Source organism: Barbus barbus (assembly GCF_936440315.1).
Source record: "Barbus barbus genome assembly, chromosome: 32".
NCBI classification, from domain to species: Eukaryota; Metazoa; Chordata; class Actinopteri; order Cypriniformes; family Cyprinidae; genus Barbus; species Barbus barbus.
Genome location: NC_136760.1, coordinates 18,357,083 through 18,373,486, shown reverse-complemented (window position 1 = coordinate 18,373,486; position 16,404 = coordinate 18,357,083). Strand labels below are relative to the sequence as shown.

At 36.5% G+C, this 16,404-nt stretch overlaps 1 protein-coding gene across 1 annotated transcript in view; it reads right to left on the bottom strand.

The window, feature by feature from the left end:
• LOC306852702 (voltage-dependent T-type calcium channel subunit alpha-1G-like) overlaps window positions 1–16,404 on the bottom strand; it is a gene marked incomplete at its 3' end in the record, with an annotated part of 234,961 nt that overhangs the window by 88,576 nt on the left and 129,981 nt on the right. Inside the window, exons 11-14 of the mRNA XM_079389755.1 lie at window positions 10,349–10,500; window positions 8,761–8,946; window positions 8,551–8,665; window positions 7,406–7,561 (exon numbers count right to left, since the gene is read on the bottom strand). Of these exons, the coding sequence (XP_079245881.1) occupies window positions 7,406–7,561; window positions 8,551–8,665; window positions 8,761–8,946; window positions 10,349–10,500 (609 nt within the window). The remainder of the gene's footprint in view (window positions 1–7,405; window positions 7,562–8,550; window positions 8,666–8,760; window positions 8,947–10,348; window positions 10,501–16,404) is intronic.

Below are 16,404 nucleotides of genomic sequence, written 5' to 3'. Positions count from 1 at the left end.
ATGAACTCTGAAACCATGAAATGAAATCTTTATTTGCTCTATTACTTCTGTCTTAGCCAAAGAGACCACTGGTGAACTATCTGTCGGTCCTGATTTAGTCATCGAGTCTGTTGTTGAACCATCCATCTGTTCAGTTTCTATGGCTCGGAGTATTAATTATCTGTCTGTCCTATTTCAGTTATTGAAATGTCTACCAATTCAGCTTCAGTTTATTCATCTAATTTTGAGATATCCGTCTATCTTATATCAGGCCAAGAATCTGTTAGTGAACTACCTGCCAGTCCAGTTTCCCTTAATGAGCCTGATTATGAACTGCCTAGCCGTTCAGTCTCAGTCAGTCAGACTGTTTTTAAACTGTCTTCCTGTTCAGTTCCAGTCAATGAGTCTGATTTTAAACTGTCTGTCTTGCAAACTTCAATCACTGAACTGTCTACCAATTTAGTACCAGTCAATGCATCCAATTGTGAACTGTCTGTTGGTTTAAATTCTGCAGTCAAATCTGATGCTGATTTATCTGTTTGTCCAGTCTCTTCTAAGGAACCTGAATGTGAAGTGTCAATCTGTCTAGTTTTAGTCTATGAGCCTGATCATGAACTGTCTATCTGTCAAGTCTCAGTCAACTGTCTGCTTGTTCAGTGGGCTCCAGGGAAACTGTTGCTGAATTTCTCGTATTCCCTGCCTTGGTCCTTGAGACCATAAATGCTATGTCTGTCTCGTGTCTCAGTTTTCCCTAGGCTCCAATCTCTGCTGTGGGTTCCTGATCCGTTGTGGTGTTCTCCTGTTCCGCCATGGTGCACCTCTGATCCGTCGTGGTGGCCTCCTGTCCCGCCGTGGTGCTCCCCTGATCCATTGTGGTGTTCTCCTGATCCATCGTGGTGCTCTTCGGATCCATCGTGGTGTTCTCCTGCCCTGTCTGCTCCGCACTGGTGGGCTCCTGCTCTATTTGCTCCGCAGTGGAGGTATTCTGCCCTGTCTGCTCCGCACTGGTGGGCTCCTGCTCTGTCTGCTCCTCTGTGGAGTTTGGCTCTGGTGGTCTTCTGCTCCGCCGTGGTGGCCTTCTGTCCTGCTCTGGTGGTCTTCTGCTCCGCCGGGGGGATCCTCGGACCAGTCTGATCTGCTATGGCGGTCCTCGGCTCCGCCCGTTCTGCCGGCTCCATCGTGGTCCTCTTTTTTGCCGGTCCTGCCTCAGTCCCAAGGTCTTGCACCTTTACATGGACATGGACCTGGCCCTCCGTCCCTCCCCATGTTCCGCCTCCGCTCCACTGCCCTCCTGGATTGTGTAATGGGGGGGGGGGGGGGGGCGCTCTGTCATGAATCAGGTCCATGGACTTTTTTACTTCTACATTTATCACTCTCCTAGTGATAGCTGTTTTACCGAGCCATTCTGTGTTTGTTTAGTTCCAGTATTGTCTAGCGTTTATCACTCTCCAAGTGATAGCTACATTACGGAGCCCATCCGTGTTTTCTAAGTCTATGTTTGGTTTATAGCCTCGTTTCCTGATTCCTGCCCGTGCATCTTGGATTAAACCTTGTATTGCCGTTCGGACTCCGTTTATCCCTCGTTTGGATTATTGCTCAGGTTATCGGACTACCCCTCTTCTCTAACCCTCTGGATATTGTTTGCCGATCAAAGACCCACACTTGCCCTAGGATTACTCTGTGTCTTGCCCATGCCATACTTGTTTGCTGTTGTTCGACCCTGCTTGTGTATATGACCATGTCTCTGAATTTATAGCCTTGCATATGGATCTGCACGTCTCACGTCTCATTCACCGCATTACAAGTATATTTATATGGGTCTAAAATTATGCAAAATAATTGTTATAACTTAATTAATAATAATAATAATAATAATAATAATAATAATAATAATAATAGTTATAATATAATTAGTTCTGTCAAACGATTAATCGCATCCAAAATAAAAGTTTGCATAATGTGTGTACTGTATATTTATCATGTATATATAAATACAAACACATGCACGTATATATTTAAGATGAATGTTATGTTTAAATATGAAATATTTTTATATAATATAAATTATATACAGTGGGGGGAAGAAATTATTTGATCCCCTGCTAATTTGGTACGTTTTGGTACATATGCCTACTGACAAAGAAATTATCAGTCTATAATTTTAATGGTAGGTTTATTTGAACATTGAGAGACAGAATAACAAAACAAAAAAATCCAGAAAAACGCATTTCAAAAAAGTTATAAATTGATTTGCATTTTGAGTCAAGTAAGTATTTGATCCCCTATCAATCAGCAAGATTTCTGGCTCCCAGGTGTCTTTTATACAGGTAAGGAGCTGAGATTAGGAGCACTCTCTTAAAGGGACTGCTCCTAATCTCAGTTTGTTACCTAAATAAAAGACACCTGTCCACAGAAGCAATCAATCCGATTCCAAACTCTCCACCATGGCTAAGACCAAAGAGCTGTCCAAGGATGTCAGGGCCAAGATTGTAGACCTACACAAGGCTGGAATGGGCTACAAGAGCATCGCCAAGCAGCTTGTGAGAAGATGACAACAGTTGGTGCGATTATTCGCAAATGGAAGAAACACAAATTAACTGTCAGTCTCCCTCTGTCTGGGGCTCCATGCAAGATCTCACCTCGTGGAGTTTCAATGATCATGAGAACTGTGAGGAATCAGCCTAGAACTAGACGGGAGGATCTTGTCAATGATCTCAAGGCAGCTGGGACTATAGTCACCAAGAAAACATTTGGTAACACACTACGCTGTGAAGGACTGAAATCTTGTAGCACCCGCAAGGTCCCCCTGCTCAAGAAAGCACGTACAGGCCCGTCTGAAGTTTGCCAATGAACATCTGAATGATTCAGAGGAGAACTGGGTGAAAGTGTTGTGTTCAGATGAGACCAAAATCCAGCTCTTTGGAATCAACTCAACTTGCTGTGTTTGGAAGAGGAGGAATGCTGCCTATGACCCCAAGAACACCATCTCCACCATCTAACATGGAGGTGGAAACACTGGGGGTGTTTTTCTGCTAAGGGGACAGGCCAACTGCACCGCATCAAAGGGACGATGGACAGGGCCATGTACCGTCAGAGCCAGGGCATTGAAAATGGGTCGTGGATGGGTATTCCAGTATGACAATGACCCAAAACACATGGCCAAGGCAACAAAGGAGTGGCTCAAGATGAAGCACATTAAGGTCCTGGAATGGCCTAGCCAGTCTCCAGATGTTAATAGAAAATCTGTGGAGGGAGCTGCAGGTTTGAGTTGCCAAACGTCAACCTCGAAACCTTAATGACTTGGAGAGGATCTGCAAAGAGGAGTGGGACAAAATCCCTCCTGAGATGTGTGCAAACCTGGTGGCCAACTACAAGAAAAGTCTGACCTCTATGATTGCCAACAAGGGTTTTGCCACCAAGTACTAAGTCATGTTTTACAAAGGGGTAAAATACTTATTTGACTCAATAAAATGCAAATTGATTTATAACTTTTTTGAAATGCGTTTTTCTTGATTTTTTTTGTTGTTATTCTGTCTCTCACTGTTAAAATAAACCTACCATTAAAATTATAGACTGATCATTTCTTTGTCAGTGAGCAAACATACAAAATCAGCAGGGGATCAAATAATTTTTTCCCCCACTGTAAATATAAATATATGCAAGTAAATATATGTAAATATTTTCAAAATATATATGTGCATGTGTGTGTTTTTATATATACAAAATAAATATACACAGTACACACACACATATATATTATGTAAACAAACTTTTATTTTGGATGCGATTAATCACAATTAATTGTTTGACAGCACTAAATATATAATATAATATAATATAATATAATAACGTTCAAAAGTTTGGGGTCAGTAAGAATTTTTTTAACACTTGTATTCAGCAATGATGCATTAAATTGATCAAACGCGACAGTAAAAACATAAATTTACTTTTATTAATAAAGAATTCTGTAAAACAGTATTACAGTTTTAACAAAAAATGAATCAGCACAACTCAACTCTTTAAGAAATGTTTCTTGAGCACCAAATCAGCATTTAGAAGGATTTCTGAAAAATCATGTGACACCGAAGACTGAAAATTCAGTTTTGCCATCACAGGAATAAATTACATTTTAAAACGTATTAAAATACAAAACAGTTATTTTAATAATATTTCATAATATTACTGTTTTTACAGTATTTGATCAAATAAATGCCTTGTGAAGGTGTCTGTGCAAAGATGGACACAAATACAGTAGTGAAAAATAAATCAGCTTATAACCAATAAAGTCGACCATTGAACATGCTGACATACAGACTGACATGCTAGTCCAACCGAGACCACCTGTTTACAGCAGTGTGATTACATGAAGCTACTTGCTTCAGTGGATGGGACATTATGCTGTTGAAGGGACATTCATCCCGGCCCTTGATCTCTCTGCTTCACACGCGTCATTCAGTCACCGGTTTCCCCAGCAACCCTGACGCACTGAAAAGTTCGACCAACTAAAAATAAATACCATGTTTGCAGAAAACGATGTAAGGTTAAAATAGTATTTGTCAGTTGTACAGGAGAGTGGGAGAACACAGTACCCTGGCATTCCCATTGGCAACAGATCAGTTGGGAAGCAATTATAATATCTGATGCACTTAGCAAAGGTAACGGCAGATAGGGGTCAGTTGAGTGTGGGCTATCCTCTTATTTAAGACTAGACAGTTTATTTTGAAGGCTTCTGAGCAATATAATTTCCTCTAAGCCATGATGCAGTATGAAAGATATTTCTGTCTGGCAGGCAGGCACAGGAGAGGCACGCTCATCTTTTAGAGAGGGGGAAAAAAAGCAAAGAACTGAGCTCCGTCCAGATAATACTAAAGCTTCAGAACTTTCCTATTATGCAAATTAATATGAATGACAAGCCAATTTTCAATTACGTGTTTTGTTGCTCTTTTTGTGGCTCTAATGAGGTGTTACAGAAACAGCACTTTATCATTTTTGATTCATCTGTTCGTTATTCTAACAATGATTTTACTCAATTGAACAATCGATCAAATCTAGAGATACTTTTTTCATTAAAAGTTTACGAATCTTCTGAATCCACCAAGTGAGCAGAGTTCAAAACAAACGAGTTGTCAGGTCTTAGATTTACAGTAAAATTTATCATGAGATAAACTGTTTTACATCCACTAGAACACCAAACAACAAGACTGCATGTGAAAAAAAATTCTAAACTTGATCATACCTCATACCATAAAAATAAAGGTAATCAAATCATATTTTGTTTTTTGTTTTTTGCACCATATACACACGCCAACTTGCGTGATTCGGTTTGCCTCTTTCCAAAGAGACAGTAATAAAACAACCTCTCCACCCAAAATGATACATAGATATAACATTTATATCTCTGATTTATCTTGAGCCTGGCCATTTTTGTATGCGTGTCTGTCTTTCTGTCAGAGAAGAACGGCTGCTATGCATTGGGAGATAAGTTGTCTCATAAGATCATGGAAAAAGAAGGAAAAGAATGAAGGAAGGAGGATGAGAAGGAGTGTTCATGAATGTGGAGTAGGTACTATTACACACCGAACAAGAAACTCATCACTTCTAGTTGAATAAATAATACAACAGTGTCCTAACCAGGCACAATGTGACAAAGCAACAAGCTTTCCAAGTGTCTGTCCTAAGCAGCTTTGACAACGACACTACACTTTATCAGTTGCTTCTGTACTTCTGTGGTGCAAAGCCCCAATTCAGTTTACTCGGCGGACATCTTGGAAACGCTCCCAGACAGCTATTTAACTGCTATCTACTTGAATGAGAAAGACCGAAATCTCCAATGCCTTTTTCCAAGATGACGTATGATTTCAAATCAACAATACATCTGACAAAAACAGTATCATACATTCAACTTTTTCTAGCTCAAATTAAGTAAAAAACAAATAGTTGTGTCACAAATGACATACTCTACACTATGTTGTCTGTCCACACCACAACTATATCGATAAAGACAGAAGAACAATACCGCTGGAATCACTTTTAGAATTAATTTTTCCAGCTAATGAATGGTAAAAGTGCCAACAGATAATCCGAATCCATCTTTAAAGAGATAGTTCAACCAAAAATTAAAATTCTGTCATTAATTACACACACTTATGTCATTCTAAACCCAAGATATTTTTGATGAAATCCGAGAGCTTTCTGACCCTCCATAGACAGCAACTTAACTGACACATTCAAGGCCCAGAAAGGTAGTAAGAACATCCTCCATGTCACATCAGTGGTTCATTTTATGAATTTTTGAAGCTACGAGAATACAAAAATATGTCAGCCTTGAGTTTCCATGTTAGCCTTGAGTTCTCATGGTACTCTCTTGAATGCATGTCCACTTACACAAAAGAGAAGAAATTGTTGAAACCTTTCTGGGCCTTGAGCTTGTGTTGCTATCTAGGGTCAGAAAGCTCTTGGATTTCATCAATATCATCTTATTTTTGAGTGAACTGTCCCTTTAAAGAGCTTGAGCATTTAAAGGGGCAGATAACATATCTTCAGTGCGTGCTTATAATAAACACAATACAACCACATGGTGGTGTTGACACTAGTATAGTTATAGCTATCTTTATAGTTATCGTTCTTGGTGTAAATAGGCCTTTATTGTTGGAATCTTCAGTGTGAACACACTAAATGCCCTATTTGTATTACAAAACACCCCAGAAGAGTGCATAACTATGTGAATTGGGACATAATGTTTTTATAAAGTGCATTTTAGCATAAATAAACAATCATAAAGGTTAAAGGCAAAACCGAGAAATCTTAAGTTGCTAAATTCAGAATAGCATACTACTTTTACTTTTTCTGCCATAGAAGTAGTATACTAGTATGCTACTCCAAAAATCAGCAAGTGTCTTTTCTATATTGTGTTGTGCCACGTAGCCCTGCCCACACGAAACTCACTGGACCAAAATCACTCCTCGCATATATTAAACATCAAAAAAGGATGAGAAGAGATTGATAAGTTAGTTTTATGCGACAAATTATATGACAAATCTTTCAAGTTCAATCCTTCAAGTACCTTAAAGAAAACCAAAAGTATGAAGTAAGTGTTTTTAGTTTCACGCTCCTCAGCTGTGGAGTGGAGTGTGAGAAAGAACGCAAACAGATTGGCTGTGATTTTGTTGCGTCAAGCGGCATTTTCGCTTTCAGCCTGGACAGAAAAATTTCTTTTCACTTGAATCTTGTCACGTCGTGCCTGTTTAGGACATAGTGTTAGATGAAGGGGACAGGAGAGAGCTAGTGGAGAAAGAGAAGAGAGAAGAAAGATATGGTGTTGGAATATGTGCTAGACTCTAAAGGAAGAAAAAGAGAAGACAGACTGTGAAATGAAGACAAAAAAAGAGGATGAAAATGTAGAGGCTAATTTGGAGACTGGATTTACCTCAGTTTGGAATCCTTCCACTAAGATAGCCACCAACAGGTTGAACAGGACATAGTTTCCAAAAGTCATGAGGGCGATGAAGTACAGAGCAGCCACAGGAGAGGTGGAGGCCATCCCATTATACAGTACCTTATTCCAGTCCTCCTGAGTCAAGATCTGATGTACAAACAACAAATATAATCAAACTGCCATTCATACTTTTGTTCAAAATTTTGGGGTTAGAAAGATTTTTAATATTTTTGAAAAAATCTGCATTTATTTGATATTGTAATATATTGATAGATATTGTAAAAACAGTAATATTATGAAATATCACCACAAATTCAGTTTTATATATTAGGCCTACATTTTCTAATGTATTCTTGTTCTGACAAAACTGACATTTCAGCAGCCATCGCTCCAGTCACATACTGTCATAATATGTTTCAGAAATCATGCTGATAAAATGCTTATATCATTCCAATACTTTTGTTAAAAAAAAAAAAGACTACTTTTTGTTCAGGATTTTTTTTTTTTTGATGAATAGAAAGTTCATCAAGGAAACATAATTTATTTAAAATGGAAATCATTTGTAACATTATAAATGGGTAACACTATAATAAGGTCCCATTAGTTAACATTATTTAACTCATAAACATTAATTAACAATGAGCTATACATTTATTACAGTGATGTATTTATTAATCTTTGTTAACATTAGTTATTAATAGAAATACAACTGTTTATTATAAGTTCATGTTAGCTAAGTTCCATTAAATAAGATTAACAGATACAACTTTTTATTTTAATATTATATTAGAAAATGCTTTTGTTAGTATGTTAAATAATCTAATTAACTTATGTTAAAACATACTTATAAATGTATTTATTGTTTTTTGTTTTGCTTTTTTACAATTTATTGCAATCTTGCTAAATGAAAGCATTAATTTCATTTTAAAAAAGAAGAAATCTCGCTGACCCCAAACTTTTGAATATCAGTGTACATTTGCATGAAACATGCCTCATTTGAGCATCTGTTATTAATTGGGATCACAAAACATGTTTCTATCTGTATTTTGTGCTGTGCACTTATGATCGGATCACTCAAGATGGATGTTAAGATGCCTGATTGAAATTGCAGCTTGTGTATCATGTAGGAATCTTGCCTGAAAAACTGTAACAATGGCCCACAGCAACGAGTCAAAGTTCTTGCGGTCAGGGAGTGTGTCTCCATCTCGCTCAGAGCCGAATTTACATCCAAACAGGTGCATGCCTAGAATACTGTAAAATAAAAATGACAAAAATAGTTCAAATGTAAAATAAAGGGACTGAATATACAGTACACTCAAATTGCACAACATGATATCTTATCTTGCCTGAAAATGAATATGAAAAGCATAAGCAGCATGCAGAAGGTGGCAACATTGTCCATGGTCTTCATCAGGACCACCAGCTGCCTCTGCAGGGCCGGCATGAAGCGGACCAGCTTCAACACCCGCATGAGCCTGAAGGTCCTCAGCACCGATAAACCTCCTCCCTGCTGGCCAACAATCTCCCAGACGCTGTCAACACATATAAACACACACATCTGACTATCTGACAGAATGCACAAGGAGGACAATGCGAAAACAAATCCCAGCTACCATAGTTACCCTTTCATTCCTAAGGGGAAAATGCAATAGAATGGGTTATTTCTTGCAAGAAAAACATTCTAAAATGTTTTGGTGTGGTTTGTTGCATTTCAAACAAAGCAAAACATCTCACCAGCCAATTGAATAAAAGCAGCTAAAATAAAACTGCTGTGAACGCAAGCAATTCAGCCACAAGATGATTAGAGACGACTGTGGAATCTCACAGCAAATAAATGATATTTAAATAGAAAAGTTATTTTAAATTGTAGCAATATTACGCATTTTTGTCATTTTTGAACAAATAAATGCAGCTTCATTTAGATCCATTTCAAATATATCTAAAAAATATCTAAAAAATCTTGACCCCAAACCTTTGAACTTTAGTGTATCGCAATACACTTTATTTTAATAAATTAATAATTGAGAATTAAAATGACTTTATTTACTTACAACATTTTGTTATTATTTTATTTATTTTAATTATTATTTGAAGGTTTTAATATTTATATCTTGTTATATGCATTTTTGTTCATTTAAAAGCTGCTTGTTTTATATGTTTTTTGCTGTTTTTTTATATTCTTTATGTTAAAAAAACTGATTATAAACAAAAAATATAATTATTAAATATAAAAAAAGATATTTAAAAATCCTTAAAGTGAAATCAATCATTAAAATAATACTTTAGTATTTTTATTTATTTTAATTATTTTAATATTTAACAATTCTTTAACAATATTATATCTAATATTTTGTTAAATTGGAAAAAACACTCTTGCTTTTTATTTTATCTGTCTGTCTGTCTGTCACTTGATTGATTGATTGATTGATTGATTGATTGATTGATTGATGTAGAGTTATCCGGAGTATTTAAAGAAAAAAAAAACTATTTCTTGAGTTTCCATCTGATTGTTAGTTATATGGTAACCAGTATTTGTTTTCTCACCCACGTTAAACCACGCCCCCAGAACAGAGTTCTGTTGGTGACTGTACTTATGCAACACGCTGAGCACTAATAAATGCAAAACCCATCATAACGCTGCACCATGCCAAATCTTTCGCTTGTTCAGACGTCTTAGTAAATGCAAATTCATGTCAATTGTGAATGGATAGGCGTGAAATTGCAGCACTCATCATGACAGCTGACAGTCATCAGACTGAACAGGCAACAGATGTCCCATCACTGGCTGCATTCTGTCTGGCTGTCACTGTTGTGATATAACACACTGCCAGTGTGCATTTTCAGAAATGAAGATGAACGTCAATAAACAGTGACACAGGCTGTGGTTTTAATGTTTAGAATTTCTAAGGAAAGAAGCCAGAAGAGCATGCCTACCTGATTACCACAATAATGCCGTCAAAGATGTTGTAAGGGTTCTTGATGTAGCCGAAAGGACCATAAACCAGCAGTTTCAGGAGCATCTCCAGTGCAAACAAACTGGTGAAGACAATATTACTGATTTCTAGAGCGTTTGTCAACTCATCAGGCTGAAAAAGAAAGAGAGAGAATAAGATGATAAAATCAAGGCTATCACATAGATGCCATTGTGGCATGCCAGTACTGTTACGAAGGACACATTGTGTACGCAAGGAAACATGTTTTCATTAAAACATTATTAAGCAAATATAGTCACTGAAATGTTAATAATAATAAATAATCTGTGGGAGCTGTGCAGCGAAATATAGTTTTTTCTTTAACAGCATCCCCATCATTTAATGTACTACAGGTTGATTTTTATTAAAACTAAGTTTTTAAACTAAAACTGAGTTTTTGAATATGAAGGTCAAATAAAACTGGTCTTGGAACTGTTTTACCAGGCCTTTAACATTTATTTTTTCTTGTTACTGACATTTGTTGCAGGGTAGTAATGAAATAATTTAGCATGCTTAGTGTACACTACAAAAAAGTACACATTTTACAAGATACATTTACTTGAAAAGCAACACTGTAAAATATATTAAGACTTGTCATAGCATTTTAAATAGAACTTAATTTGGTGTTTTTTCCACTTTCTTTAGGTATGAACAAAAAATATTATTAAATATAAAATGAATATAAAATATACACATTTATACACACACATATATATACATATACACACACACATACTGTATGTATGTATGTATGTATGTATATATATATATATATATATATATATATGAAAACAAATTCTAAAAAAGTTAAATACAGCATAAAAAATATTAAAATAAAATAATTATTTAAAAGCAAGTGAAAATAATAATTAAAGCAAGTGGGGGGGGGGGGGGGGCACTTATATCAAAGACACATTCCTTGAAAATTAAAAAAAAAGAAAGTAATTGTTTTTTTTCAGTGGTTGTCTCAATGCATGTATCTGTATAGATCACCAAAATAAACTACAGAACTACAGTAAAGTGTCACTCTTCTTGGTCTGCATGATTATTTGATACACCATCTCAGCTGAAAAGTTACAAAACCTACGAATTTGCTCAACTCCAAAGGGCCCAGGTCATATTTTGTTCACATTTAATTAAACAGAACAGACTCACACTCATATGGCCTCATATTTCCTAATAGCTCACGGTGCAGACTGTGCTAGATAAACTAATGTGGGAATTAACTTTTCGACATCACAAACACCAAGTTTCTCATCATTGTTCTTTTGTTTCATCAGAGCGCATTGTCTCGAACGACTGCAGGCTGAACTTAAAACTCAGATACAGGTGAACTACAAAGAAAGAACCGCAGATTCCCTGGTGTAATTGATGTTGTTGATAGTTCGGTATGCAGAGAGAGAGTTTCTTTTTTTTTCTTTTTTTTTTATGAGGCATGGGTGAATTGAAGGAGAGACATATGGGCCGGTTCATATTTCGCTTCAGTTTTTTCGATTGTAAAAATGAGACTGGGCAAGAGACCCAGCACACATAACACATTCTTGAAACATCACGGCTAGCTGGGTTTAATGAACAGAGTCTTAAACGCCTGAAAACAAAACACAACATCCCCAAGCACGCAACAATTTTCCTATGAAAACTAACAGTGATTTTAAGAGACATTTAGACAGGTCGCTGAACTTCAGAGTTTTAAATGATGACAAAAACTAGGTAATTGTTTTACCGAGATGATTGTTTCCGCAAAGTAATGAGGAAAAAATACAATTACATACTGTGCATGAAATGAAAAATAACATCTATATTAGCTAATAGAATTAAATGTAATCTAATCAGATTGAGAAGTGGTCCGTGGAGCACGATGATGAAGTGTGGGGCTATTTGCGGCTGTCGAGGTGTTTCACAGAGGAGGGGAAGAAAGCCAGAGTTGGGCACTGTCTACCCAGCAGGAGCTTGCACTTGGCCTCTTCATAGGGTGAGGCTATTCGCTTCAAATCAGGACCACTTGTGGGAAGAGTACACCACACACAAATCTATGCAGGAGTGATTTTTCTGGGAACTCCAAGGCTGAAGACTAACGGTGAACTCTGCATGCATGCTTTGAGAAAGGTTTTGCATCACGAAACATTTCCAGTTAGAGGTTTCTACGCCTGGAACATGTAAAACAAAGTATATTAATGCAAGCCTGCTATGGGTTATTTTACTTAAAGTGGTCAAAAATACTACGCAATATTCTGGTCTGTTGAGGAGCATCCAGACAGGGTTCTGAACTTCAGAGCCCTCTTCAGATGAACTGCTTTTAAAAGGGCCATATCTCACCGGCTGCAATCTGCTATCAGCTGCTGCTCATTCCAACACATACTGTAGCAAACGTAAGATCAGAGTCCCTTTATCTAATTATACACACTCCTATAAACAAAGAACTGTGCCATGAAGATATATACACTGCGGTCCACACTGAAAATTTGACATTCAAAATGTAATTAACAGGGATAGTTCAATCAAAAATTTAAATTGTCATTTTATAATTTACTCACCCTCATGTCGTTCCAAACCTGTATGAGTTTCTTTCTCATGTTAAACATAAAATATATTTTGAAGAATGCAGGTAAATAAACAGTTGATGGTCCCCATTGAATTCCTTGGTATTTTTTCCCTACTATGGAAGTCAATGGGGAGCAACAACTGTTTGGTTCTTCAAAATTCGTCAAAATATCTTCTTTTGCGTTCAACGTAGAGAGAAACTTATACAGGTATGGAACAGCATGAGGGTGAGTAAATGATGACGAAAGTTTCATTTTGGGGTGAACTATTCCTTTAAACCTGGAAAAAAGTCCTGTGCATATAAGGTCAGAATGTATTTGTAATAATAATACTAACAAAAATAAAAGCATCATTTGTAATAATAAAAGATATATTATAATTATTAAATATTGACTTTATTCAAATAAAATAAATTAGGGAAAAATACAAAGTTTGGTACTGTGTGTACTGTACTGTATATACACCTATTTATGTATTTATTTACACTCTGAGTGAAAATCTTTTAACATTTTATTTAAAACTCCAAAAATGTTTTTATTTTTTTTTTTAAACTAAATTTAATTAGAAGAAAAAAACAGATTCTCACAGAGTAATTGTGGGATTTTACAATGACCAGGAGTGACGATGAGATGACGATTCAAGAAGTTAAGTTTCCTTCTGAGAAAAGCTTTACAGCATTAAAAAAAAAAAGTTCCCTTGGCAAAGAACAAGGCTGTGGTGGCCACTTCCCAAGTATGAGATATGTGTTCCAGTCATTACCAACAATGACGAGTACATGCCTTACATCCAGCAAAAAACTAAATTGTTTGAAATAATTGAAGCCCATGATGAGCATTTGAAATTGTTTAATTGAAGCATAAACTAGCTGGTCTCATTTCCTCTCATTATGTAACCTCATTATGGCTCAAATGGCTTGTAGACAAGCTAAAAGTTTCACCACATAACAGTTTGAAAAGAAAAGCCTAAAATGATTCACTTAGTAAGAAGTTCTCGTCTAAAGTAAATAAATGCTTGGGGTGAATGTGCAGTGGACAAAAACATTGACACTTTAAACCTTCTTATAACCTTAGTTTCCTGTTCACACTCACTGCATTTGGGGTATATATGACCCCAAAATTTAAAGAATGATTGTGAAAAAAATGTACATTTTTAATAATACATATAATATATTATTTTTTTTGTTTACTTCTCATCTGTACAGTAATGCTGTGTTTTTGGATATACAAAGTACTTTTGTACCTATTTACCACACAATTCCTCAACTATACCATTAGCTTGCATGTAAAATATTATTTTTTTATGAAAAAAATACTTAAACAATGATCTAAATTAAATATAAGTTGTTTCTGGATATTGATCTAGGTGTTAGCTGTACAATTCTGCCATCTGTTGGTCAAAGACAAACCTTTAGGAATTAAAATTTAAGAAAGAAATTGTATTGTCCATAGATACCCAGAAGAGGGCAATAGAGATCCATTCATTTTACTGGATGTAGCCAACTGCTCATATTATAACTTTTGTGATAGATTTTGTGAATTTATACATGTATAAACATTATTAAAGACATTAAAAATAAATATTCTTTCAAATAGTAGAATTTTGGTCGTTTTTGAAGCGATTTGAAATGTCTGTTTTTACAAAATACCACAGAAATTGCCACATAAGAAACACCTAAAGGACAAGACTTAGAATCAGATTGTAGTTGAATATTATTTATTTTAATGAACCAAATGTCTCAAATGGCTCAGAGTCATCGCCCTCAGTGTCTTCCAGGCATGATTCAGTTTCACTTGAATCAAGCAGGCAATCTAAAGTCTCCAGGAGAGTGTAACGCTTTGCCATACTGACACAGAATGAACTGTGTGACACCAAAGACCCTCTTTTATACCTTTGGTGTGGGAACTATTTCTTTGTTTTCAAAATAAAGTTGCAGCTCTTAGATCTCAGAGTAAACTTTCTCAAAGTTGAACAGGTCAGTTGCCTTTCATCTCTCCCTTGCTCTCTCTGTCTGTCTGTGTGTGTGTGTGTGTGTGTGTGTGTGTGTGTGTGTGTGTGTGTGTGTGTGTGTGTGTGCGCGTGTGTGTCTGTGTGTGTGTGTGTGTGTGTGTGTGTGTGTGTGTGTGCGCGTGCGCATGTGTGTGTGCATTAGGTCTCACCCCTTTTATCTTTGTTCTGCATTTGGCTGTGGCAGTCATACCTGTCTGTGTGTGTGTGTGTGTGTGTGTGTGTGTGTGTGTGTGTGTGTGTTGAGTGAGCATGTCTTTTCTACATTGCATTTTTGCTCTAGTACCAGGCCTTCATTTCTGTGTGGAAATTTTCAGATTTATGCTGGAATTATTGATTTTATTTGTCAATTTCTAAAAAAAATGCTTTCAATTGGAGTCACACCTGTGTGTGTGTTTGTGTGCGTGAGCATGTGTGTGTGCAAGTGATCATGTTCGTTCCACATTACATTTGTGCTCTAGTACCAGGACTTCATTGTGGTATGGAAATTTTCAGGTTTATTCTGGATTTATAGATTTTTTTTGACAAATGAAAAATAAAAAACTTTTTTTTTTTGATTTTCCCATTCATTTCAATGTGGGGTCATATTGACCCCAAAGGTCATGAGTGTGACTTTTTTTTTTACATACCTTTAGAACAACCAAATCAAGCCCAGTTTTTTTGTGTGTGTATGGATAGATAATTTAGAAAAAGTCACAAGATTTTATTCCACTGAGATAAAGGGAACCATTATTTTTAACTAAAGAAAAGTCGCTTGGGGTCATATTGACCCCAGAGGATAACTTAAGGATTATGTGTTGCCTATTGGAAGTTGGAGCTCCAAGGGCTCATAATTCTATAACAACACACAAATTAGCCATATAACACAAATTGGTATTTTATTGATAATTTTCATATTTGGGTAAACCCATGCAGTCAGACACCCACATAATACACCCTCTTATCTGAGGATAGAAGCTCATTGCTGTTTTTGCAATAAGGCCTAACTGTCATTACAACGATTGTATGAAGTCCCAGGGCAAGTGCTGAAACAAAGCAAGCAACCCTCTTTACTCATTAACTTTCATAGCCACAACAACAATAACCATTATGCCCCAATAGCACATTAGGAAGGGAATGGAAGCAAAAAAAGGGCAGAGTGGGAGGAAGAGGTTGAATGACACCGAGATTACCAGCAGAGATGCATATTGGAGATTACTAGGAGTTACTAATTGAAAGCAAAACACAGGTTAGAGGTATAAGATGTGTCCATTTAAGCAGTAACATCCTCCTCTCTACGTGAGCACATGGACCAGAGATTGCTACAACCTGTACTGCTCGTCCGCAAGGAAGTATGAGAAGCTTAAAGGACTTCATAGCTTCAAGATTAAGAGCTTAAAAAAGTTCACCTACAAGTATGTGTCAACAAGATACTTGAGCTGGAAAACAGGGTATAGATAAACATGGTACATGACGCATAGCTTCTCTTGCGCC